The sequence below is a fragment of the Mercenaria mercenaria genome, chromosome 1, assembly GCF_021730395.1.
Source record: "Mercenaria mercenaria strain notata chromosome 1, MADL_Memer_1, whole genome shotgun sequence".
Lineage (NCBI taxonomy): Eukaryota > Metazoa > Mollusca > Bivalvia > Venerida > Veneridae > Mercenaria > Mercenaria mercenaria.
The window spans coordinates 55,916,654-55,944,527 of record NC_069361.1 but is presented as its reverse complement, the minus strand read 5'-3'; the positions used below and the strand labels follow the sequence as shown (position 1 = coordinate 55,944,527).

General features: G+C 34.2%; 1 protein-coding gene across 8 annotated transcripts; it reads left to right on the top strand.

The window, feature by feature from the left end:
- The first annotated feature begins 3 nt into the window (after positions 1-3).
- Positions 4-27,519, top strand: LOC123536732 (fibropellin-1-like). Of its 8 annotated transcripts, XM_053548503.1 has the most exons (29): positions 4-430; positions 3,536-4,264; positions 4,654-4,764; positions 6,554-6,664; positions 6,859-6,969; positions 7,493-7,603; positions 8,342-8,452; positions 8,618-8,728; positions 10,629-10,739; positions 11,043-11,153; positions 11,505-11,615; positions 11,919-12,029; positions 12,381-12,491; positions 12,795-12,905; positions 13,257-13,367; positions 13,671-13,781; positions 14,133-14,243; positions 14,547-14,657; positions 15,151-15,261; positions 15,595-15,705; positions 16,248-16,358; positions 16,733-16,843; positions 17,511-17,624; positions 18,211-18,321; positions 18,403-18,513; positions 21,699-21,809; positions 22,519-22,647; positions 26,635-26,792; positions 27,092-27,519. In XM_053548503.1, the coding sequence occupies exons 1-29, from the start codon at positions 145-147 to the stop codon at positions 27,281-27,283; spliced, it is 4,161 nt and encodes a 1,386-aa protein (XP_053404478.1). In that variant the 5' UTR covers positions 4-144; the 3' UTR covers positions 27,284-27,519. The 8 variants fall into 8 exon arrangements, with proteins under 8 accessions (XP_053404478.1, XP_053404492.1, XP_053404500.1 ...); XM_053548517.1 differs by lacking the exon at positions 8,342-8,452; XM_053548525.1 differs by lacking the exon at positions 10,629-10,739.
- The last annotated feature ends 355 nt before the right edge of the window (positions 27,520-27,874 follow it).

The window sequence follows — 27,874 nt, the reverse complement described above, 5'->3', positions numbered from 1 at the left end:
GTACCAAAACGAGTTACAATAATAAACAGTTTTACGCGCGCTTACGCTTACTATCAGGAAGTAACGATTGATATATATTGGAGTGAATATGTTCTGACTGCAGTATTCCTGTTTGAACACATACGTTTTAAAGAGTATTCAAATATGGAATTTTCTAATTTATCAGCGGATCCAAAAATTGTTGATAGAATAGAAACGTTTAGGGAAACTCCACTGGAAAACGAAGAAGTGCCTTCTAGTTTGGCACAACATAGTAACGAAAGTGAGACAACCGGAATAGTGAAAACAGAAAGAGTCGGTGAATTAAAGGAAAACCAACAGTCATTGAACAGAAGGCTATGCATCATCATTTTATTGGTGATTGTTATTGTTTTGGTTTTAGCGTCCGTAACTACGGTTGTCATTGTGTATACCCCATGCAAAGAAAAAGGTATGGTTTTATTTTACAGAAAGAATATATTATTAAAGCTTACAATGTGTACACGTCATTGCCTATCCATATGTGTAACATGATCATTTCTCACCCTAATCGCGGAGTTCGTTCATGGGTAAGTAGGAAAACGTAGATTGACAAAAATACTCATTTACTGTCACTCTCTCGTAAACCGACCCATCACAGGGAAATAAAATCGTGTTTTCTCCGACGTTACATATTTTTTGTGGCAGGACATGTACACAGTGTCAAAGTAAATAGCACTAATTCACAGTGTTGCACGTGAACTTTTATTGACTGTGCCATCATTGGAGGTAATAAAATAGAATGGATTTTGAATCGTTCTTCCTTCTATGTTAATCTGATCTTTACGTCTATGACAAATATTGAAAAAAGGAAACAAGAAGACATTAATATATCTAATGTTTGGCAGCCATTTTATAAAACGCCACTATGACCCTTTAAATGCTCTTGCAATATGACATGTGTTCATATAAAGCATTTTCTGGCTGAAAATGTAAACGCGATTCTTTCCAATCGTAAATATAAGTCAAAAGAATAAATTTGCCATTCTGTTTATTGCATCCGTTGAAAAGAAAAACCCTGTCAGTCTTATAGCGATTTGGATAACGGCATGTTGTCTACAGATAATTATATTCACAATGAACTGAAGTCACGTGTGATTTAGAAAGACAACCAAGATGCAGCTCAAAACCAAACAAAAAAAATGACAAATGTCTGGTTTACATTTTCCGATAATGAAAGAAAAAGACACAAGGAGTGGTAGTAAGAAATTAAAACTTAATCTTATGACATTTTCTATATTTTTACATTACTCTTATGCTAAATAAATTTACAGAAATGACCCGGAAAACTAAAGAGAAGTTTCTTTAAAAATTTAAATCTTTTCAAAAATGTAACTGAGACAGAAGTGTGGTTCTTGTAACACAGCATTTTCTCTCAATATCCTCTATTGTTTTGTGAAGTTTAAACAAAATCCTGGTTATGCTCCAGACAAAAGTGGTACGAGAAAATCAAACAAAGACTAACCATATAAGTAGGCAATATATTATAGCTCTTATACACTGCGCTTTCTGTCAATATTTTCTGTCATTGTGTGAAGTTTTAACAAAACTGTTAATTAATTGTGAAGTAATGTTCCGAACAAAAGTGTTACGGGCGAATGCAAGACTCACAGACATAAACCATTTTCATATGACCCTTTGCCTTTCGACAGGAGAATAATAAATATATTATTTGCAATTTACGAGAGCAACAGCTTTTGGATCCTTAGAATCTCGAAAAATGTCAAATGATTTCTATTTAAACAAAAGTAAATCAAAATAGTTTCACGAAATCCGTCTATTTTGCAAAATACTTTTTTATGTCTATTTGTTTTAGCTCGATTGTGATGAAAGCTTCAATCTTATTGAAACCACTCTCGAGTCCGCTTTCTTGAAAACCAGTACTGGTGTCATATGAGAAGTTATAGTTGTAACTCTAGTGGGGCTTGAACCCACGACCCATGGATTGAGCGGCCGACGCCTTATCCACTAGACCATCACTCCCCTATTTTGTTTTAAAAAGGACATCCGATTTTTAATTCATTTTTCCTATCTTGTTTCCAGATTTATTCGATGTGATAAAAGTATCTAAATATGTTACATGAATCATGCAATACAAATAAAATCTCGCACAGTGTATACAACTTGACATTAGCTGACAATGCCATATAGATGTTTTGTTTTCATGGAAATTAAGTACATATTGTCAATGAAGTAGATGATCACTTATTTTTTAATTACTCTCTTGAAAAGAACGTACATTTGACCTATAACGATAAAAGCGGAAGTTGACAATTTAAACAACAGATATGAAAGCACGAGCTTCTGCGTTGTATTCAAGCCAATAACACGCGTTATACGAGACTATACATATATATAGTCAAACTTTGTTATCTCGACCTCAACAGGACCCGCAAAGTTTGTTCGAGTTATCGGTAGTTCGAGCTATCAGATAATGTAGATTATCATGATAGGGATTTGGACAGATACCTGACAATGAGTTAGAGCGAAGGTCCTGTTCGAATTATCCAAGTTCGGATTACATGCTTACTGGTGATCGTTATGTGTAAACCATACCGAATAACACACATTAAGTAAAACCTCTCCCTTCAATTAAAATGAAAATATGAAATACACTGAGTGTACTGTATTTAACGGTCTTCTATCTACACACTCCAAAATCAAAATACTCTCACGTGTTTCGTAACCGAATGGAAATTACTAAACTGCGAATTATTTCTTAAATGTAGTAATTTAAAAGTCAAAACGAAGCACCAAAATATATTCATGTTCCTCGATAGACCCGGTCAATATCATTTTATCCGGGTCGATAAATTCTCTTATTGACCGGACCTAAATGGCAAAGACTTTTATTAGGCTTCGAGAGCAGGAGGACGTGGGTTCGATCCCCGGCCGCGTCATACTAAAGTAGCTCCCTTGCTTGATACTCAGTATTAAAAGGAAACCCTCGTGGCGATGGATTCCATCAGAAATGAGGTGTTGAGAGTGATTAATATAAGCCGTAGAACTTTCTTCAATCGACCTATAATAAATTATGTATAAACTGAAGACTTTTATTATAATTTATAAAATCCAACAACTGGAAGGTTAATTGAGAAAAGAGTATAATAAATCCAAACATTTGCAGTTAGTCATTTTTCCGAGTTTTGGTCTTCATTTGAGTATAACGACGTCATAATATTATTGTTATGACGTCAAAAGCTCACAACGTCACTGCTAAAAGTCAAAACTTGTTTTTTGATTCGCTTCACAGTTTCATTCAGATTTATGCATAAACAGCCCTTTCCAGTAAAATATCCACAACATACAGATTTCAGAATTATCCCACTTATATGTATTAATCTTTTAAGTTGAAATCTTTAATCAATTATATGTTTAATGTGAATTCAAAAATAAATTCTAAACTTTGTGCGACGTATGGAATTATGCTTAGATGACTAAATGCTACTATATTTTGTACAGTGATTTGTTTATAGCTTTCATTATCTCAAAAGTCGTTCTATGTATTTGATTCAAGCGGCAGCTGTAGTAGACATTAATGGAGACTGTGACTTGGACCTGAGTATAGAAAAAGGACGTGTTATCAACATGAAAGGAACTAAACATGGAGACACTGCCGAGATTGAGTGTGAAGATGGATATAAGTTAGTTGGAACTAAGGTTGTAACTTGTTTGTCTTCCAACGACTGGTATGAAATTCCGAGATGTATCCGGAAACAGTGTGATACTCTCATTAAACAACCGCATGCAGATATCAAACACAACAATAATTCCACCGAGGTTGGCACCAGTCTATCAATTACTTGCACTGAAGGTTATCATATACTTGGAAATGCTACCGTAGTCTGTCAGAGCAATGAAACCTGGTCAACTGTTCCAAAATGTGAAGCATACGACTGTGGAATACCAACAACGCCATCAAATGGTAGGATAGAAAACCTTAATAAAACAAAAATCAGCGACACCTTTAATGTGATATGCAATGAGGGATACTCACATACTGGTAGTGGCATCGTAAAATGCGAACATGATGGTCAATGGAGTGAAGCTCCTCGATGTATGCCAATTTCCTGTGGGCTGCCGCACATACCCATCAACGCAAGTATAGTCCATATAGACGGAACTACATATAACTCGTCCGTTTCATTTACCTGCGCAGATGGATTTTACTTGAATGGCAGTCAATCTGCGTATTGTGACTCACGTGGAACTTGGAGCAACATCCCGACATGCAAAATAATCATAGGTAATTTGGTTTATTATCTAATATTGTGTCCCGTAGCAAAAAGAGCTGCGCAGTTGCCTGTCTGCTGCAACAACTGAATTAACCTATCCGCGAGGTTATCATATTATCTGTCAGAATTGTCTTAACAAATGACTTAGAAATATATCCATTTTTACACTGAAACAAGTATACTATACTGACAAGAACAAGGAACAACAATGGGTTCACTGAAATCGTTATAGATGTTTTTGGCCTACTTTTGTCTTTAAGATCCAGCCAGGTGTAAAACGCCTCTTGAGACATCTAGGTTTTGTATAAACTCAAGGTTCATATGGAAAAGCAAGTCATATATAGTCGATGGATTAAACCTGCCAGCTGTTTGTAAATGTATTCAAGTTCTTTTGTTTTAGATATTGATGAATGTAGTTCAAGTCCATGTATAAATGGCATATGTGTTGATAGCATTGATGGATACACTTGCACTTGCGACCTTGGGTACGAAGGAATGTTATGCAACGTCGGTAATGTGTTTACGTTCTGTATATATTATAACATATTTATACTTCAACTGACATTTTAAAAAGATACTCTTTCTAATCCTTATGCAGGTCCTTTTTTCAAAATGAATTCAAAAAGTTAAATATCACAAACATATTTGCTCTTTACTTCAATATATTTCACTTTTTTGTTTTGCAATTCATTAAATAATTCACCCTTTTCAAACAATACATGACTTTGTTACTATGTACATTCTGAATTTTAGTACTTAACCAGAGCAAAATTTAGTTAATATAGTTTACATGTAGATAGTTTTTCGAAGCAAAAATCATCCCATGAAGTCGCTCCTTTTCTAAATAGTTTACATTTATCTAACTCGGTGTAATAGGTTGTAATACAGTAACTGTTTTGTTCAGCTTTGAATGAAAGAAATCTTTACAGAGGCCATTATGAAAATACCATTTTGAAGAAACAAACACTAGATAACACATCTGGTCTACCTTGTCAATATTTTAGAAAATGAAACAATTGCAAATGAGAATATAACAGTTTCAGATTAAGGAGAAAAAAAACAGAATAGAAGAAAAACGATTATGTTAATAAAAACAATGGTGGATCTATTTATTTATTTATTTGGGCTTTACGGCGCACCAACACAGTATAGGTTATATGGCGCCAAACAGGACTACAAATTTTGGTTCCAAATCTCATTTACATCGAAATAAAAACACGAGGTATGGAATCAAAATTTGCATACCTGCTGGAATCACAGAGTTACTGCAAAACCAAGTGTTAAGACCCTATTAGTCGCATCTTACGATCATGCAAGGGTAAGGCAGTAGTTCCAATTCTTTTCATATACATATCGTCCCAGAACCACATAGGGCGTGGTGGATCTTACTGTTACTGTATATGAACATACTATGATGGATCTATAGTATTTTCATATACAGTAACAGTAAGTATGGCGTACCATTTGAGTCGAAAGTTTCCAGGTACCATAGGTAGTAATAAAATTATACCTGCAGGTATAAATTTATAACTGCGTGTATAAATTGGAAATGTACCCGCGGGTACAATTTTATACCTGCAGGTATAAAAATTGTACCCGCTGGTATAAAAATTATACCTACGGGAATAAAAATTATACCCGCGGGTACAAAATTATACCCGCAGGTACAAAATTATACCCGCAGGTACAATTTTTATATCCGTAGGTACAATTTTTTATACCTGCAGGTATGATTTTACACCCGCAGGTACAATTTTTATACCCGCAGATACAAAATTATACCCGCGGGTATAAACAGTATACCTGCGGGTATGAAAAATAATTTTATACCCGCAGTTATACTTTTATACCCGCCGGTACAATTTATATACAATCTTTTATAAAATTTATACCTGCGGGTATAAAAATTATACCTACGGGCATAAAATTATACCTACGGGTATACAATTATACCCGCAGGTACAATTTTTATATAATTTTATACCTGCGGTTGTAAAATCATACCCGCGGGTATAAAATTATACCCGCGGGTATAAAAGTTATACCTACGGGTATAAAATTATACCCGCGGGTACGATTTTTGTACCTGGAGGTATAATTTTATTACTACCTGTGGTACATGGAAACTTTCGACCCAGATAGTACGCCATAAGTAAGTACCATTCGGAAACATTCTTTCACTACTTTTTCAGTTTTGATGTACATAAAATATGATTACTGTGTATTACTGATAACGATAGAAAGTCTGTCACTATGATTAATCAATTTAAATTAATCAATTTACATTAATTAATTTACAGATACAGATGACTGTCTTTCTGGACCATGTGTATACGGAAAGTGTGTTGACAGTATCAACAACTTCAACTGTTCCTGTTACTCAGGGTTCGAGGGCGCTTTATGCGAAATAAGTACGGCTCTCACAAAACACTATATTTCACTTTATTTCATTCTATGATTGTAATTCGTCGTTCAACAATAGATGAATATTGCAATAATGTCTTATTGTTTTTTTTTTTCAATATTACTCTGTAATTATGATAATTGATGCATTCTATTAATAGTTTTTCAAAAAATCTCGTGCTGTAATAAATGTATATTACAGACATTGATGAGTGTCAGTCTAAGCCTTGCCTAAACGGAACATGTGTAGATGGAATAGCAAACTATACGTGTGTCTGCTCCCCGGGTTTCAATGGTTCAAACTGCGAAAACGGTAGGTGTGTACTAACTATTACAATAAGGCCAGGTGTGTACTAACTATTACAATAAGGCCAGATGTGTACTATTACAATAAGGCCATATTAGTATGACCTATTTTTTCTATTTTTACAAATCCTAAAATAATATGTACCCGTCTAATTCTAATGTCATAGAATATTAGTAATCAAGCAAATGGAATGAAAACAAAATAATATCAAAATAAAAAGGAGGTACTGTTTTTGTTGCTATTACAATTTGACTTGTTTAAAATTTTCTCGTTATTTTATAACAAACAGCAAGAACTTCCATTTCAGTTTTCTGTTGGATGATGAAATATAATATAATATACATTGTACAATAAATATACATGTAATATCCATAATGGCGAAGAAAACCTTCAGAAATGCACCTCAAAGTAATAAATAAAAAAAGCAAAAACACTTGCACAATTAGAACAAAGGCCAACATTTCTTCAAGAAATACATGTTCCGACATATTCGTATATGTCACTATTTATGACAGTTTGTTTACTTTAGATATTGATGAATGTAAGTCAAATCCTTGTCAACATGGAAGGTGTATTGACGGCTTTGGCGAATACAGCTGCATCTGTGAGAATGGGTATACAAGTCCAAATTGTGACATCGGTAAAACACTACAGCTCTATAATAATATCTGAATACATAAATGCCGTAAATTCCTCATGTCATCTTTCGAAATAAAATGCACACCTTGGCCATATTCTTGATCCGAGAAATGATTAATATTAAAACGAATAATTTCTACAATACTGATACAATGCAAAGATATTATCTTTGTAAAAAAACACAAATGTTGATATGGCATTGAAGGGTAGTCAAAAATGTATGTATGTATATGACAATATACTGTTTGCATTTTAATGTTGCATATATCTCTAGTATATAAATATACATCTTTTATTAATTATTTACTACTTGGCATATCCTATCAAGGGTGTAAACTTATTATATTTATTCGTTTAACATAATCAAAAACACAATTTTTGTTAAGCCTTAGTGCCATACCAAAATTTAATATATCTTTAATAAAAGATTTTAAATACCTTTATAGTATTGTTCACTTTTGTAATAGCAATCCATTATTAACATTTACAATTACATGTTGTAAAGTGATTATTCTTAGAAAATGGCTCTAGAGTGCAATTATTTCGAATTATTACTGGGATGTATTAAAAAGTTATCGCAACTATAGTTTAATTCAGCAGTAGTATTTTCTATGTCATCTTAGACTACTGAAGAATTACTATTTTACATTCCCTTGTATATATTAAGAAACTACAACATGTCTTGAAAAATCAAAGAAAGGGATAAATTAGTGTACGCTTGGTTAAATTATCGTTTCAGAAATTGACGAATGTCTCTCTGGTCCTTGTAAACAGGGCACGTGTATTGATCTTGTTGGTGGCTATATCTGTTCATGCAATAGTGGTTTCAACGGTGTTAACTGCGACCTTGGTAAAACATCGACTATTTACTTTAGTATCTTTTATCAACACGCTATTAGATATTTCATTTGATCATTTCTTGTGACTATTTTCTGATTCAGACACAATCTTTTTTCTAAGCGAAGCTTTGATAAGTTTCTTGCAACAGTGCACAATGATACATCCATACTTTCAGATATAGACGAATGTAAATCAAACCCATGCCTACACGGCAAATGTATTGATGGTATTTCAACATTTATATGCGACTGTAACCACGGATACAACGGTTCATATTGTGAAAACGGTAAGTATTTTTGCATTGTGTCATCAAAAAGTCATTTGCTTTGAAAATGACTGTTGGGGATGGTGGGAGAGGTGTTGGGTCGTAAGGTGGGGTAGGGGTGGGACCAGAGTTGTGTTTTGCATCGTATCACCTATAATGAACAGACTTGACAAAACAGAGTCTGCTATTTTGCTTGGATTTAAGCTTCCAAAGGATCTTCTATAGATTTTATTAACTAGTACTACAGCAATATTTCAGTAACATGTGGTGGCCGCTATACTCAGAGCTGCTGTTATATTTCCTGGTCCTTTGGAACCATTGAGTCCGTTTATTGTAGATTTATAGTAGAGTTTTGTGTAAGCCGGACAGACATTTGCACATTTCATTTTCTTGCTTACTTCGTGGGAAAGGACAAGTTTATCCTGGTACGAGATCAGCATATCTTTTCCCTATAGTAAAAATAAGCTATTCGTGCGCATATAGACGTCGTATTTACGTCATAATTTGACGTTATCTTATAGTCATAGTGTATGAGCGATTTTTAATTTACAATTTTTTTAACGGTAGGCAAGAAAAAGAACCTAAAATGTCTGCCTGAGTAATCCTCGGGACAACGTGGATAAAAAATGCTAGTCACACTGACCCTCGGGTATGGCAAAATCCTGTCTTACAGATGCAGGTGTGTAAGATCCTTATTATCTCTGATGAAAAGATTCAATAAAATCAAGTCTGCGGTTATTTTGCGTGTTTCGTCTTTGCTTCCAAAGGATCTTCTATAGATTTTATTTCAAACAAAGCTTATCAACTAGAATTCATAAATGCAATACATATCATTAATTTCAATTAAGGTAGTTCTACACGTTTGGTAAACCGGAAGTGATGACGTAACATCAATTATCCGGAGAACATAGAATAAAGCCTGGATTCGGAAATGAAAATCATTTTATGAATTAATGGCAACCCGTGAGTTACTTTTATTACAATGGCAGCGTTGATATATTTCTAAAGTTAAAATTTGAAATTAAAACATCTGACACGTGAATAATTCAAAACAATTTCCTGAACACATCTTGAAATGTGTGGATCACTTTAATCGTGGGCAAATATCTGCAAAACAAGCACACGGACCTAGACATTTTATATCACCATATTATAGGCCATATGTTTATTTACGACTGCGAGAAATTTCATTAAAATCTAGGCGGTAGAAAAATTTCTATTCGCGAAAATATTATGAAAATTGTGATTTTCCCATAGACTGCCATTATGAAAACTTGCATGAGGTCCACATTTTTCAAATCAGTCTAACAAAAAATCAAGCACGCAAGCATATCTATCTTTATTTGCTGAATTTTTCAAGTATAATTTGAAGTTTTAAAAAAAATCAGGATTTAATCAAATTCTACATTGTAGAAAAATGTTTGGTTACAAAGTGCAGAATAATAAAAGTTAGAGGATTTAAAAACAATGTAGGTAAATTAGAAAGTATTGGATTCATTTGAGGAGATATCGATGAATGCATGTCAAACCCTTGTATACACGGTACCTATGTGGATTGGTATAGGTCAATACAACTGTGCATGCGAAGCTGGAATTACAAATATCAACTGCAAACAAGGTACTCACTAGGACATCTGTTGGAATATAGAACTGTTTCTTTCAATGTGCAAATCTATTAAAAGTAGTTTTTCTATTCCACTATTTGTATTCATATAAAGCCAAAATGCATCGTTCAACTTCAAAATTCCTTGGAGAAATATGTGCAATGAAAAGAGTGTGACAAAAATTTGTTTCTAAAGCATAAATATGTTCAGTTTGTAAATATTGAACCATTTTTTCCACAGGAGAAAAAAATTCATAACGACGTTCATTAAGAAAATTTTCAGTTTTGATAGTGATGTGAATCTTCATTTTGTTTCAGATATCGATGAATGTAATTCAAGTCCTTGTGTACATGGGACATGTACTGACGGTGTCGCACAATATACTTGCGCTTGTGAAAATGGCTATACAAACATTAACTGCGACCAGGGTATGTAATGCATGGCATGATTCAGATTATACAGCACCTTTAGTTAACCACTTTAACCTAGAGTTCAAGGCATGCACTAGGGCTGTTTAAAGAAAAATGAACATCGTTTTTTAAAATAATTCTTTCGGTGTGACATACTTTAGGCGTGTTCAGAGTAAATGAATGTCGAAGCCATAATTTTAACACAGCAAATGCAGTTAGTAGCATTGCTGTTATTTGACAAGACTGATTCTTGAAAACTTTTCAGCGATCAATGTAGGTAAAAAATATATTTTTGTGCCTAAAGTCTTAATTTCATTCCAGACATTGACGAGTGTAGCTCAAACCCGTGCAAACATGGCGCATGCATAGATCTACTAGCAGGATATAACTGTTCTTGTTATCCAGGTTTCGAAGGAATACACTGTGAAATTGGTAAAAAGTCATATTCTTTTCTGAAAAATGATTCTCACTTAAACTGGTATGATTTTTTGTCTTAATGTTTGTTCATATTTAGATCAGTTTTAGAAGGCTTAATATGTTTACAGATATCAATGAATGCTACTCAAACTCATGTCTTCATGGTAGATGCATCGACAGAAATTCCAACTATATTTGTGACTGTTTGCTTGGATAAACAGGTTCATACTGTGAAAACTGTAAGCATAAATATGTTCAGTTTGTAAATATTGAACCATTTTTTCCACAGGAGAAAAAAATTCATAACGACGTTCATTAAGAAAATTTTCAGTTTTGATAGTGATGTGAATCTTCATTTTGTTTCAGATATCGATGAATGTAATTCAAGTCCTTGTGTACATGGGACATGTACTGACGGTGTCGCACAATATACTTGCGCTTGTGAAAATGGCTATACAAACATTAACTGCGACCAGGGTATGTAATGCATGGCATGATTCAGATTATACAGCACCTTTAGTTAACCACTTCAACCTAGAGTTCAAGGCATGCACTAGGGCTGTTTAAAGAAAAATGAACATCGTTTTTTTAAATAATTCTTTCGGTGTGACATACTTTAGGCGTGTTCAGAGTAAATGAATGTCGAAGCCATAATTTTAACACAGCAAATGCAATTAGTAGCAGTGCTGTTATTTGACAAGACTGATTCTTGAAAACTTTTCAGCGATCAATGTAGGTAAAAAATATATTTTTGTGCCTAAAGTCTTAATTTCATTCCAGACATTGACGAGTGTAGCTCAAACCCGTGCAAACATGGCGCATGCATAGATCTACTAGCAGGATATAACTGTTCTTGTTATCCAGGTTTCGAAGGAATACACTGTGAAATTGGTAAAAAGTCATATTCTTTTCTGAAAAATGATTCTCACTTAAACTGGTATGATTTTTTGTCTTAATGTTTGTTCAAATTTAGATCAGTTTTAGAAGGCTTAATATGTTTACAGATATCAATGAATGCTACTCAAACTCATGTCTTCATGGTAGATGCATCAACAGAAATTCCAACTATATTTGTGACTGTTTGCTTGGATAAACAGGTTCATACTGTGAAAACTGTAAGCATAAATATGTTTAGGTTGTAAATATTGAACCATTTTTTCCACAGGAGAAAAAAATTCATAACGACGTTCATTAAGAAAATTTTCAGTTTTGATAGTGATGTGAATCTTCATTTTGTTTCAGATATCGATGAATGTAATTCAAGTCCTTGTGTACATGGGACATGTACTGACGGTGTCGCACAATATACTTGCGCTTGTGAAAATGGCTATACAAACATTAACTGCGACCAGGGTATGTAATGCATGGCATGATTCAGATTATACAGCACCTTTAGTTAACCACTTCAACCTAGAGTTCAAGGCATGCACTAGGGCTGTTTAAAGAAAAATGAACATCGTTTTTTAAAATAATTCTTTCGGTGTGACATACTTTAGGCGTGTTCAGAGTAAATGAATGTCGAAGCCATAATTTTAACACAGCAAATGCAGTTAGTAGCAGTGCTGTTATTTGACAAGACTGATTCTTGAAAACTTTTCAGCGATCAATGTAGGTAAAAAATATATTTTTGTGCCTAAAGTCTTAATTTCATTCCAGACATTGACGAGTGTAGCTCAAACCCGTGCAAACATGGCGCATGCATAGATCTACTAGCAGGATATAACTGTTCTTGTTATCCAGGTTTCGAAGGAATACACTGTGAAATTGGTAAAAAGTCATATTCTTTTCTGAAAAATGATTCTCACTTAAACTGGTATGATTTTTTGTCTTAATGTTTGTTCAAATTTAGGTCAGTTTTAGAAGGCTTAATATGTTTGCAGATATCAATGAATGCTACTCAAACTCATGTCTTCATGGTAGATGCATCGACAGAAATTCCGACTATATTTGTGACTGTTTGCTTGGATAAACAGGTTCATACTGTGAAAACTGTAAGCATAAATATGTTCAGTTTGTAAATATTGAACCATTTTTTCCACAGGAGAAAAAAATTCATAACGACGTTCATTAAGAAAATTTTCAGTTTTGATAGTGATGTGAATCTTCATTTTGTTTCAGATATCGATGAATGTAATTCAAGTCCTTGTGTACATGGGACATGTACTGACGGTGTTGCACAATATACTTGCGCTTGTGAAAATGGCTATACAAACATTAACTGCGACCAGGGTATGTAATGCATGGCATGATTCAGATTATACAGCACCTTTAGTTAACCACTTTAACCTAGAGTTCAAGGCATGCACTAGGGCTGTTTAAAGAAAAATGAACATTGTTTTTTAAAATAATTCTTTCGGTGTGACATACTTTAGGCGTGTTCAGAGTAAATGAATGTCGAAGCCATAATTTTAACACAGCAAATGCAGTTAGTAGCATTGCTGTTATTTGACAAGACTGATTCTTGAAAACTTTTCAGCGATCAATGTAGGTAAAAAAATATATTTTGTGCCTAAAGTCTTAATTTCATTCCAGACATTGACGAGTGTAGCTCAAACCCGTGCAAACATGGCGCATGCATAGATCTACTAGCAGGATATAACTGTTCTTGTTATCCAGGTTTCGAAGGAATACACTGTGAAATTGGTAAAAAGTCATATTCTTTTCTGAAAAATGATTCTCACTTAAACTGGTATGATTTTTTGTCTTAATGTTTGTTCAAATTTAGATCAGTTTTAGAAGGCTTAATATGTTTGCAGATATCAATGAATGCTACTCAAACTCATGTCTTCATGGTAGATGCATCGACAGAAATTCCAACTACATTTGTGACTGTTTGCTTGGATAAACAGGTTCATACTGTGAAAACTGTAAGCATAAATATGTTCAGTTTGTAAATATTGAACCATTTTTTCCACAGGAGAAAAAAATTCATAACGACGTTCATTAAGAAAATTTTCAGTTTTGATAGTGATGTGAATCTTCATTTTGTTTCAGGTATCGATGAATGTAATTCAAGTCCTTGTGTACATGGGACATGTACTGACGGTGTTGCACAATATACTTGCGCTTGTGAAAATGGCTATACAAACATTAACTGCGACCAGGGTATGTAATGCATGGCATGATTCAGATTATACAGCACCTTTAGTTAACCACTTCAACCTAGAGTTCAAGGCATGCACTAGGGCTGTTTAAAGAAAAATGAACATCGTTTTTTTAAATAATTCTTTCGGTGTGACATACTTTAGGCGTGTTCAGAGTAAATGAATGTCGAAGCCATAATTTTAACACAGCAAATGCAGTTAGTAGCATTGCTGTTATTTGACAAGACTGATTCTTGAAAACTTTTCAGCGATCAATGTAGGTAAAAAATATAGTTTTGTGCCTAAAGTTTTAATTTCATTCCAGACATTGACGAGTGTAGCTCAAACCCGTGCAAACATGGCGCATGCATAGATCTACTAGCAGGATATAACTGTTCTTGTTATCCAGGTTTCGAAGGAATACACTGTGAAATTGGTAAAAAGTCATATTCTTTTCTGAAAAATGATTCTCACTTAAACTGGTATGATTTTTTGTCTTAATGTTTGTTCAAATTTAGATCAGTTTTAGAAGGCTTAATATGTTTGCAGATATCAATGAATGCTACTCAAACTCATGTCTTCATGGTAGATGCATGTAATGCATGGTATGATTCAGATTATACAGCACCTTTAGTTAACCACTTTAACCTAGAGTTCAAGGCATGCACTAGGGCTGTTTAAAGAAAAATGAACATTGTTTTTTAAAATAATTATTTCGGTGTGTTCAGAGTAAATGTGACTGTTTGCTTGGATACATATGTTCTTACTGTGAACACAGTAAGCATAAATATGTTCAGTTTGTAAATGTTGAACCATTTTTTCCATAGGATCTGTGTTTCTTTTTAATACGCAAAAAAAAAAAGTCATGACGACGTTCATTAAGAACATGTTCAGTTTTGATAGTGATGTAAATCTACATTTCGTTTCAGAAGTCGATGACTGTAATTCAAGCCCATGTGTACATGGAACATGTATTGACGGTGTCGCGCAATACACTTGCGCTTGTGAAAATGGCTATACAAACATTAACTGCAACCAGGGTATGAATTGTAGTTTTGTATCTCCGTGGCATGATTCAGTGATTCAGATTATGCAGCAACTTTAGTTAACCATTACAATCTACAATTAAGAGCATATACCAGGGCCGTTTAAAGAAGAATGAACCGGTGTTGTTGTTTTTTCAGTTATTGTTTCCGTGTGACATACTTTAGGCGTGTTCAGAGTAAATAAAAGTCAAAGTCATAACTTTAACAGCAAATGCATTTCTGTAACACTGGTGTTGTTTGACAAGACTGATTCTTTTGACTCAAGTAATCAAAGTAGATATAAATATAGTTCTATATTGTATGCCTAAAGCCTTAATTTCGTTGCAGACATTGACGAGTGTAGCTCAAGTCCGTGCAAACATGGTGAATGCATAGATCTACAAGCAGGATATAACTGTTCTTGTTATCCAGGTTTCGAAGGAATACACTGTGAAAAAGGTAAAATGTCATATTCTTTTCTGAAAAATAATTCTCACTTAAACCGGTATGATTTTGTCTTAACTTTTGACACAACTTACATGAATAATTATTGTAGCCAACGTACATATTAAAAGTCCATCTAACGTTTGTTTGACTCGTGCCTTAATAAAATTTATTCTGAACATGATGTTCGGACTGTATTTTCGGACTTTAGAGAAGAGTTTTACAATTCATACTTAAAAGTTGCACTTTTAGGAAAGTGTGGTAACGTTTCTTTCAATCATATTCTTGCAACAGATTTCATGAAGATCTATCAGAATGCTACAATGTATTCTTTCATATCTGATGCACCCCAGGGGTCCTTTATTTTTTTTTACCTACCAAATATAACAGCTCAGTCGTATACACATGTATGCAGTTTAATGCATGCTGGCTGAAACATTTAAATAGAACTCGCACACAACTCACAACACAACAGTTTTTTTTTATCATATTTACGATGAAATACTATCAATATTTGTTTTAATTTGACTAAAGAATAAAAAATAACTTCTTTCCAGATATGTACGAATGTAGCTCGAATCCATGCAAATATGGCGCATGTGCAGATCTTGTCAACAGCTACAACTGTTCTTGTTATCCCGGTTTCAGCGGTTTGCATTGTGAAATTAGTAAGTATCAATTTCAGCACTTTTATGATAATGCATGAAATATTTGTATTGTTGTTTAGTTCACTGCAAAAAAATATGTATCTAATTAATTGACAAAAAAAAATTGTTGCCGGCGGTATTTGAAACTTACTTCAGTTTAAACCTTTAACTTATGTCTTTCATTATAACAGGCATTTTTTTCAAGTTAACATAATTTTGTTAAGATATACATCTAAACTGAACATATCACTGGAACAGATAAGTAACGTGACAAATATGCGGTTAGATACTGCACTAGATAATTACACATATACTTGGAAAAATGGTGGCAGAAGTGTGCAGTCGTACAAAATAGCTTGTGTGTATACTAAATTACAAATTCACAATTTTTCCAGATGTTGACGAGTGCAGTTCTAACCCTTGTCAACATGGCTCATGTGCTGACGGTATTGATATGTTTACATGCTATTGTGACAACGGATTTACAGGCGTTTTGTGTGATATTGGTGTGTATTGTAGACAGATGTACAATACTAATAACCTTATAATGTAGCTATGTTGAAAACAGTATTTTTTCTAACATTTTAAATGCAAGTAAGCATTTGTTCCATAATGACCTTGTGATACGTTCGTGGTATGTCTTGCTGAAAATAATGCAGTGGCTGTGAACCTAGAAATAAGACATATATAACTACTGTAATAATGTTGTAAAGTCTTATTTTTGCATTGATGTTTTTTGTGCATAGCACAGCTGTTATATTTGAGATGTTTCTTTTACTTAGTCTTGTGTCTGTGAACACAGCGTAGATAATTTTATGAACCTAATGTAATAATTACTATATGTCAAGATGTAAATAGGGTAAGCTACAAAACGTTTTTATTGTCATTGTGACAATGTTTCTGGAAAAACTGTGAGCATGCAGCAGATTTTCTGTCACTCAAGTGACAAATTTTACTGTGATCCGTTTACACACGCTAAATTTAATCATAAAATTAGATAGGTGATAGAAGAAAAGAAACTTACCCATCATGTAATATATTCTGTAAGAATGTTACATACAGTAGAGAAATAACGTTCAAGATCATTATAACATAATATATAAATGTTTAAAGGGAAAAGTTATAGTTCACTGTTAAACTAATGGAACTGACGTTCAATTTCAATCTTGTAAGATATGATAGACGAATGCACGTCAAATCCTTGCAAGAATGGCACATGTGTTGATGACGTCAATGGTTACAATTGTTCATGCCATCCAGGCTTCACCGGGACATTTTGCGATATTGGTATGTGTAACATTTGAATACAAAATTATTATCTTTTTAATTTAGTTTTTTTTTTTTAAATTGTTACAGTAATGATATAATTTATGCCTATGCAAGGTACATTATAACCAGTTTGAAGGTACATAGAATTATGAAACTTAAGAATATTAACAAACAGGGTGTTGACTGACTGCATAAGTACATAAAAATAAAGTTGGAACTCATTGTACATGTATAATGACTGATATCCTTCAAAATTGAGCGTTCCCGATGCCACACTCCTTGATGCATCGCGTTTGCATACATAAGTTCGAACATTATGTAGAAACGCTAGCGCGGACGCAGTATACGAAATCAGGCGCATTGATCTTCTAACCAAATTACCAACATTCGAATTAGAGTGATTTGTGTAGGTTATATACGCCTTACACGTTGAAGTATCTGGAATGGAGCGTTCCCTGTTACACTGCACTTTCCTCAAAGTAACAAATACATATGAACAAGTATTCTTGATTAAAAGTGAATTTTTATGTGAATTGCAACAGAAATGTATAAAAGGCTTTAAAAACAAGCAAAGTGGAACTGAAATTTAATGTATCATCTTCAGAGATAGACGAATGCACGTCAAATCCTTGTATGAATGGCACATGTGTTGATGACGTGAATGGTTACAGCTGTTCATGCAACCAAGGGATCATCGGAACACATTGTGACACAGGTATTTATAATAAAAATATAAGATTCTACAAATTCAGAACAATTTACATTTTAACAGTCATATTCACATTATCACTTTCAGAGATAGACGAATGCATGTCAAATCCATGCATGAATGGTACATGTGTCGATGAATTCAATGGCTACAGATGTTCTTGCAAATCAGGTTTCACCGGGACAAACTGTGATATAGGTATGTATGTGCAAAAGTATGAAATAAGAAGTTAATTTTAAAGAAATCCATCGTCCAGCACTTCATAAAGCTGAAAAATATTTTAAAGATCGAACCACTATTAAAAAAGGCTTGGCAGTTTGAAATTTAAGGAAATGGCTAACCATAGAAGCAGTCAGTTTTAGAGCTGATGACGCCACTGTTGAAATATTTATCTAGCAAATACCCAATATAGTATGTTCAATAATGTGTAAACCATGATAATTTCTTTCGTTCATTTTGAAAAGGTTGAACAGTTATGGAAACAAAATGATTGCCATTTTGATCAAATATTATATCTCATTTTAAGCCGACTTTGCCTTTCCCTTAATCTGAAGTTATTTTCAAAAACAGTCTGGCCCCCATGTTCACAAAAACAATCGGACTCGATTGAGTTTGAGATTGAAATTTTAATTGCAATTTTTACAAAAAGATCAAGACTAAATTCCAATTGAGACTGACAGTCAGTACTGAATATTCACTTGAAAACAGTCCGTAACATTAAATTGTAAACATGCAATTAAGATAGGAATAGCAAATAAAGTTTCAGTATCAAACTTAGCTAAGACTGATGTTGTTTTGTGAACATTGGACCAGGACCGTAATGACATTTGGCTACACATCATACAGAATATTTCGCCTGCATTGAACATTAATATATCAAACTTCTGTTTATTACGGACAGTATTTTTTCTTGACTAAAGAAATGAGTTTAGGATTATGTCTGTTTTATTTATTACTTATAATCAGATTAATTGCACTAACGTGGTATATTAGTTATGTAATTATTATACAAAAAAAAACAAAGACCAGGATCCATTAGGAAATACCACGTTCCCTGAACGCAGTCTCCTAAACCAAATCCCAAATATAAAAGTTTACTGAAAAACAATCTTATTTTGTACAAGATTGCCCCGTGATGAGAAGCTTAAAGCTTTTCGAAATAAAGTTATATCTATGCATAAAGTAAAACGTAATTTTAAGAGATTCATATATTTCATACAGCTTAATGTAAGCGATAAACAAAATTACATGTACGTGATTTGAGCAAAAATTGTCCTTTATGTATGTTATTCGTTAAAAGTTTCCCGATATGTAAAGTTCGTCAGAATATATATTTTTGTCATAGATTAATTTCTAATAAGCCTTTAGATTAAAATACATTTTGTATGTATAAAGTGCCTAAATGTTTGTTTCCCATGTATTTTAAGAAGTATTTGACCTCGAGTCACTAAACCTTACAAGATTATTATTTAGTGTGTGAAGTTGGGCACGCGTGGTTTTGTTTGGGTTCTCGCTCAGTCACACCAGAGTTATGGCCCTTGATTTAGTAAAAATATGTAAAAATATGTATAAAGGGCATACAAATTTGTGTGTCATCTATCTCAAAAAGTATTTGATCTAAAGTCATACGACATTAGAGATTTGTTATATAGCATGTGAAGTTGAGCACTTTTGTTCTGTTTTGGATTTCACTCTAACAGATCAAGGTTCACTGACTTATCGAAAAATACATATGAAATGCCATATATGTTAAAAATATTTGACATAGAGTCAAGAAACAATGTCGGAATATAATTTAAAACGTGAATGTGTGCACATGGTGTTTTTGGGGGGGATTTCACTGTGCAAAATTAGAGTTCCGGCCCTTGCCTTAGTCAAAATGATGAATTAAGAATATAAAAGTTTGTGTCCCATATAATTAAAAAGTATTTGACCTGGAGTCATGAAGCTTTATGGGAATTACTTCCGCACGTGAAGTTGTCCACCTGATATTCTATTTGGGATAAAATCCCTCATATGTCCCCACCTGCTCCCTCAATGTCAAGGTCTGACTTATTTTTTTTTTTGTATTTTGTTCGTTTCCGGGCAGAAAGTGTAATAGCTACGACTTTCAAACTTAACACAATGACTAAGTACTACTTGAGGAAGATCCCTATTGCTTTGGGGGTCAGCGGCCAAACAAGGTCATGGGGATACCCTACACAACCCCACACCCCAATTTCTTTTACCTTTAGTTCAGTGTCTTTATATTGCATCTCAGTATCCTTCATGCACATCCTCCCCCCAATAACCAACTCCGCCCGTTTATTTTTTTTTTATTTTCATTAAGTTTCTTACTACTATATCTGGGTATCCCTCATCCACATAACCGTCCACTCTCGGTCCCTGTATTCCTTTTTTACTTTTCAGATAATTTTCTAGATGTTTTATTTCAGCATCTCGCATCCACACACCGCACCCCTCCCCCACCCTCACATAACTCCGTCCTCTTCTCTGCCCATGCAATCTTTTATTTTTATTTTTTTAACTTTCAGTTCAGATTCTTTAAACTGTATCTTGGCATCCACACCCCGCAACCCAACACATACCCTATCTACCCCCCTCCTCTACAAATCTGTACATTTTACTACCCTTTCCCAGTCTTCCTATGAACGGGGGTATTATGCCCCGTTAGGCGGAGCTCTTGTTTTTACGACAGCGTCCGCACTTTGTTGCAGTGGAGTCAGATCTAACGAATATGTTGTCAGTCAAAAATGAATGAATACTCTCAACTACTGCATGAGAATAATTGGTTTAAAGCCAGCATAATTCACTGCAAGTTAGGAAACACGCTCTACAAGGATTTATGAAATATCCAAACGCATTTAGCCAGTTTCGATTATTGTACTACGTTCACAGCCTAAATTGTGTTCAGAAGAAGAATTTTAATGATTTGCAACCTACATGCATAAAATCGATGTATCTCATATTGACAAACAAACGTCTTTTATGTCAAATATTATGATAATTAAAAGGCTTTCTAATAGGCACCGCACATTGTTTTTCAAGCCCACCAAAGGGGAACTTCGTTTTTATCCTAACTTAGGCAAATACATAAATTAAATTATCATTTGTGAATGCGGCTACAATTTTATTGCCTATTATCAGATATATTATTCACTGACGACATAATTTGTTATTTACAAGGGAAATGACGCCCTTTACTAGTATATGTGGAAAATCATTCGGTTGATCGTGACATTGTTGTATGAAACATTTCACATGGTCACTAGTAAAACCTTCCCGCCACCTTCGAATAATAGAAAACAAATCTACAATGAACTACTTTATTTTGATTTGATTATTGCCTTCTAATTAAACTGTTTATTTGTACAAATATGCAGATCTAAATGAATGTAACTCAAATCCATGCATTCACGGAAGCTGCACCGATTTGATTAATGGATACAGATGTATCTGCGCAAGTGGTTTTATAGGTGTCAACTGCGACATAGGTAAGTTATCAGTTCGAATAACAATCTCTAACCATATATGTGTCTAAAACTCCACTAATTAGTTTTTGTATACATGTATTTGTTTTGCCTAATGTATATCTTTAAATCATCTCCATTTTACAGTAAATGAATTTGACACGTTATTATGAATTAGAACAAGCAATAAATTTCAGTATCAATGAACGAATTAAAATAAGTAAAACGACGTTATGTATAATAATCACGTTGTTAATTCACTGGGTGCTAGCCTTTTTACATGTGAATAATGTAATTTAAACTCTTTTTTAAAAAATCACTGCACATTTTGTTATACTAAGATAAAGCATTGTGCATCAAAAGCAATGAAAGCCTTCGAATTTTCTGTGTATATGGTATTTGATTCCCTTAATGGTATGCAATATGGAAATAGAATGTGTCACGGATGGCAACGACAGAAATGTGTTTATATACACAGTGACCGAAAACGTGACTTTATTCAAAAAAAAAAGAAAACATTTTTAGGGTTGCGACACATGTTTCCGTAAAGAAAGAAATTCTATGCATCTTTGTCTGATAATTCACTGTCGAAGGACATGAAAAGAAATTTTCTCCAGCGAAAAACAAAATTCATTAAAGATAGTACGTATTATATGTTATCAGCATTTTTCCTTTTTCCGTACTTCTTCGAAATGTATACACTAACGTCTTGCCATTTATGGTTTTATTTTAGTTTCGGTTGCTTGTAATTTCACAACGGACACGTGCAGTTGGCAGCAATCTCTAAGCGACACGTTTGACTGGACAAGACGATCAGGAAGCACACCTTCTTCGTCTACTGGACCAACTAGTGATTATTCGGGTAAAATATAATTATGTTCAATTTTGAATAAGAAGAGGTATATAGCTTTGCTCATGTCTGCCAGTAAAACAAATTACTTCCATGACATTACTTCTATTCGATATTTATACCATAACAAAATCTGTTAGAAGATCCTTCGGAACCACCGAATGCAACCAAGCAAAATAATAGCAGACTCGGTTTGATTGAGTCTGTTCATGAGAGGTAATGAATTATGCAACATCCCTAAAACTATTTTGTCTCGTCTGCTCCTCCCCCACTCCGTACGAATCAATTTAGACAATAACCTCATTAGCACTTAAATGTTGAGCGTAACACTCATAACGTTGTCTTAAATACTAGTATCTGTTTGCGTACTTAATTTTTCACATTTTTAACATTTAAAACAATAACTTTTTTTCAAGGAAATTAAGTGTAACCTGGTGTAATGATAAATGGCAATTAGAGAAAATGTAAAACACAGTAATCGTAACTTTAAATGTAATAATTTTAGAATTATCGCCCTTTTGCACACAACTATTTACGTCCGTTTTGAAATAAACATACATAATATATGATGGCGGTTGCGTTTGTCCGTCCGCCATATTTACTTTTAGGAACATAACTTGATGATATGGATCAGTAGGTCAAAGGTTAAGTTCACAAAAGGAGCTCAACGTTCAAACTTTTCCCAAGTATTTCGTGTCCGGGGTATAACTTGATACCATTTCAAGGTATTGACTGTAAACTTGACATACATGTAGGTAATGATCTGACGTTGTACCGAAGCATAATCCGAATCGGTGGGTCAAAGGTCATTTTCACAAGTTGGTGCTCATAGGTTAAATCTGATTTTATATCTCATTTCCAGAGCATTACTATATAACAATTTGTTGTATTTACTTCAATTTTGGCAGATAGGTAGGTGGGAATGAGACGTTTTGCAGAGTGCATGAAACAGATCAAGGTCACATAAAGATAAAATATAACGGTCATATTTTGTGTTTAGAGATTAACTGAATAGCTATTCAAGGCATAGGTAGGTTCAAAGTCACAAATTAATTCAAATCTAATATCTGTCTTTGTATCTTGTGGCCGGAGCACAATTTCAAAACTTTTTGTGATATTGACTTTAAACTTGGAATATTGATTGATAGTGGAGAAACGATTTGAGCAGTGCGAAAACCCCATTACTCCCACATGCCCGCCCCAACATACACAGTGGCCCCTTCCCAACTCCCTTCACAAAAAATACAACCCCATTAACCAGCACCAACTGTAACGCTACACACACACACACACACACACACACACACACACACCCTTTCTCCTCCTCCGGGCGTAAATTGCCTCGCTTTGTTTAACACCTGTCGAATAACTTTAAATCAATCAAAGAATTAAAAAATTCGTTTAGCTTCATTTTAGAATTATCTCTCTGTTTACAGCTAATTTTTTCACTTTTATTTACATTTAAGAAGGAACTGTTCCTTGTAAAAGTCGAAGTTACCTCCGATAAAATTTATGATACTTTATCTGAATGAGACGTTTTACTTACGACATCGCAATGTGACCATATGCCTATGTTTTCATGTCACGTTAAAAGGCGAGAAAGGTCGGTTTATTTTCTATTACATTTTTATCTTTAAACTAAGGTCATGATATGTACATAATAAATACCTCTACTCAAAATTCTAAGTACACACTTTAACTTTTTGAATAATTGGAAAGCGACTGAATATATCGAAACATAACTTCGGGAGCATCATATTGGCGATTATACAGTATCAAATCAATTAAAAACTACAAATCGAGTATGTAGTTACTGGGGTGTGGCCTTTGCGCACTAAATCACCAATTTCCTTGCACATATTTTGGTAATAGGCATACGTTTGGATTGTGTAGGCAATAGAGATTAAACAGGAAAAACATAAAACGATGAACAAAAATAGGCTGAATGGCAAATAGAAGAACGCGAGCCGTCGGAATGCTGCTATCCTGCACTACTTTGAGCCAGGTTTGTGAATTTTCATATTTTTTGACGCAGTTAAAGATCTTTTGTTACATTGACATGAAACAAACTGGTGTCCTAAACTTTAACAGAATAGTGTGCGTTTTTACGTTGAACTTCGATAATGACGTCAGCCTTAAACAAAATTCACGTTAATAGATAAAAACGTTTTGCATTGAAAATTACATTGCGCTTATATAAAGAATCAGTATATGTGATAACAAGTTTATTTTGATGAAATGATTGCCGCAACATTTTTGCACGGTCGCAAACTGAACGCTTAAGTTTGGTTTATTTCGGATAAATTCATCCGAATAACTAAGACAGTTTCAAGTTTAAACATTATGGACGTTATCTTGATTGCATGAAATAAAACAATGCTTAAAGTCCTAAAAAATTTGAAATTAGATAAAAAAAAGTACAAGAACATCAAACACAAAACGTCTGATTTCAGGTTGCCATTGTGTTCAGCAGAAGTCGTACAACAAAACGCAAACTCCTGGCGAGGTTCAACAACACCGGGAGTGTTAGAGATGTTCCAAGAAGGGCAAGACGCAGAGTAGCAACCTCCCGACAAAACAGACATATATCTCTGAGTCATCTCCGTAATCGCAGGCTTACTGTGGGACTTTCTTTCGGTAGACACCAACGTATATAAGCGACCAAAACAGTCCGGAACAGATTACGAGCCAAGGGTATTCCGTTGACTGAGCGTCACAAAGCTGACCGTCTGCAATGGACTTGCCGTGCGGAAGGGGATAACGCGACACTTACGTACCAATCGAGATTTTATTTATCTGGAAGTGACGGGAGAACACGAGTTAATCCTAGCAGAGGCGAACACTTAGCTCAGTGTTGTATCCAGGAAAGAGATCGTTTCGATTGAGGCTCGACAAGGATCTGGGGTGGAATATCACTCCATACACAAACGAGCAATGTTATTGTAAATGACACTGTCATGAACGGAGATATCAAAAGGGAGTGATAAGGACAGTTATGATCCCTCACATTCGTGCCAACGGAGGAATGATTCTGGCCCTGGATAATGCCCCATGCCGCATTGCGGGGTCAACCCGCGAGGTACTTCAGACACACCGGCTACAAACTCTGGAGTGGCCACCAAAAAGTCTAGACCTCAATCCCTTTTAACATGTGTGGAATGAACTCGGTCGTCGGGTAAAGCGCCTGCCACGGCAACATACCGCCGATCAACTGCAAGATGACCTTGTAAACACTTTGAACACGTTGCCACAGAGGTTTCCTCACGACTGCATAAATAAAATGCACCATCGATGACGAGCCGTTATCCGTGCTGGAGGAGGACACTCTGGTTATTGAAATTGTGACTCGTTTGTTACACCAATGAAATAAAATGTGTGATTTCTCATCATAGTTCACTGTTTTACCTACTTTTCCTGAAATGAATATACTTAAATGCAATAACATAATAATCAACCTAACCTTTCGGAGAAAACACAAAAAAATGTTGGGTATGCACTTAGAAGTTTTGAGTAGTGTGATAATATGAATAACGATGCTAGAAATTATATTTCTTTTAATAACAAAATGCAGAAAAAGCCTCTAATATAAATTAATACAATGATAGATGGCAATTATATAAAGAGATAGAAAAAATCCAAATAATTTTAGAATTATCCCCCTTTGGAACTTGATATTTCACATTTTTTTTAATTTAAGACAATAATTCCACTAAAGGGAATTTAATGTATTGCGTTTTAATCAGTGTTGTTTTTTTTTCTTTTGGAAAAAGCCGTTTCAATCAAGGCACACATGGATGAATTTCCAAACTGAATAAAAATCAAGACACTAATGCGCTTACAAGTCGCAAGAGAAACATCTAAAAACTAAGGGTTATTTTTTTAACAAGAAACATAGATGTTTGTGTCTCTGTATTTAGTTAAACTAATTTCGAATATAAATTATGCTATCGATGATATCAATTCTGCTAGATTATTTCTGCAGCAAATTTTGATATTCAGGTTATGGCTATTACATGTACATCGAAGCTACAGGTAAAACTAAAGGTGACTATGCTGATCTCATATCACCTACACTCGAAGCTCAAAGAAATTATTGTATTCAGCTGTATACGAATATGTACGGTTCTAATATGGGTTCAATATCTCTACTTGTTCAGGTAATAATTATTTTTACTTTACTTCTATTATTTAGTATGGAAAATAAATTTGTAATTCTATTGAGTACGGGAATGTTTGAAAGTTTTGCCTTGTTTTAGATTATACTCTAACGTTCTGCTGTGGAGCAACGTTGATATGATCAGAGTGAAAACTTACCAAATACATTCATTTTACGTTAATTAATAACGAAATTCGCCAGGGCATACTATTATGAGCAACAGGCATGTCCTTGATATTTTACAGTAATAACAGCTACCATACATTGTATGTGTACGTTGAAGCTTGCTCCTTCTTTCAGGACACTAATCGCACACCAGATGAATTGGTAACGTTCAGTCAGTCTGATACAAGACGAATATGGAGAGAGCAGAATGTCAATATTAATGCTCGTCAAAACGCTTTCAAAATTATCATTAGAGGTGTTAGGGGTACAGGTTACACGAGTGATGCTGCCATAGATAACATAGATATTAAACATGGCACTTGTTAAGACCAAGTCAATGTAAAATGTTTTATATGCAACTAAAGGGGAAACTTTGTATCGATTTTTTTGTATGATCAAGTTTGTTGAAACATGTACAATAAACATCTACGCCTCTAACAAGCCGATAACATCATTAATCTGTTATACTGAAAATAATGTCTGTTTGCTGATGTAGCTTGAATGTCGTTATCATTTAATCTCAATTTTAGGTTTTCTGTCTTGCATATAAAGTGTCAACTATACTGTTTGTTTTTAAATTGTTCCAACTAAGGTCAACAGGTCAAGTTGCAATGCGGGCACTCATCTACAACCAAGTATTTGAAATGCCTGGTTAAAATGCGAAAGGCAGAGCGCTATTTGATTTAGAAATGGACACCTGTTTACTAAATCTTCGCCGGCGTGGATAACGTCAACCATCGACAGTACTTCATATTTTACAGTTATTCTAAAATCCGCTTCCGTCTACCTTTATAATTTTAATAGCTCATGATGATCAGAAGTTTCTGTAGGACAATAAATTAATGATATATCATGTAATCAGATAATATCAGTAAGGCTATCTAGGTGTTGCTGAAACATTCGCATTCAAAAATCAAG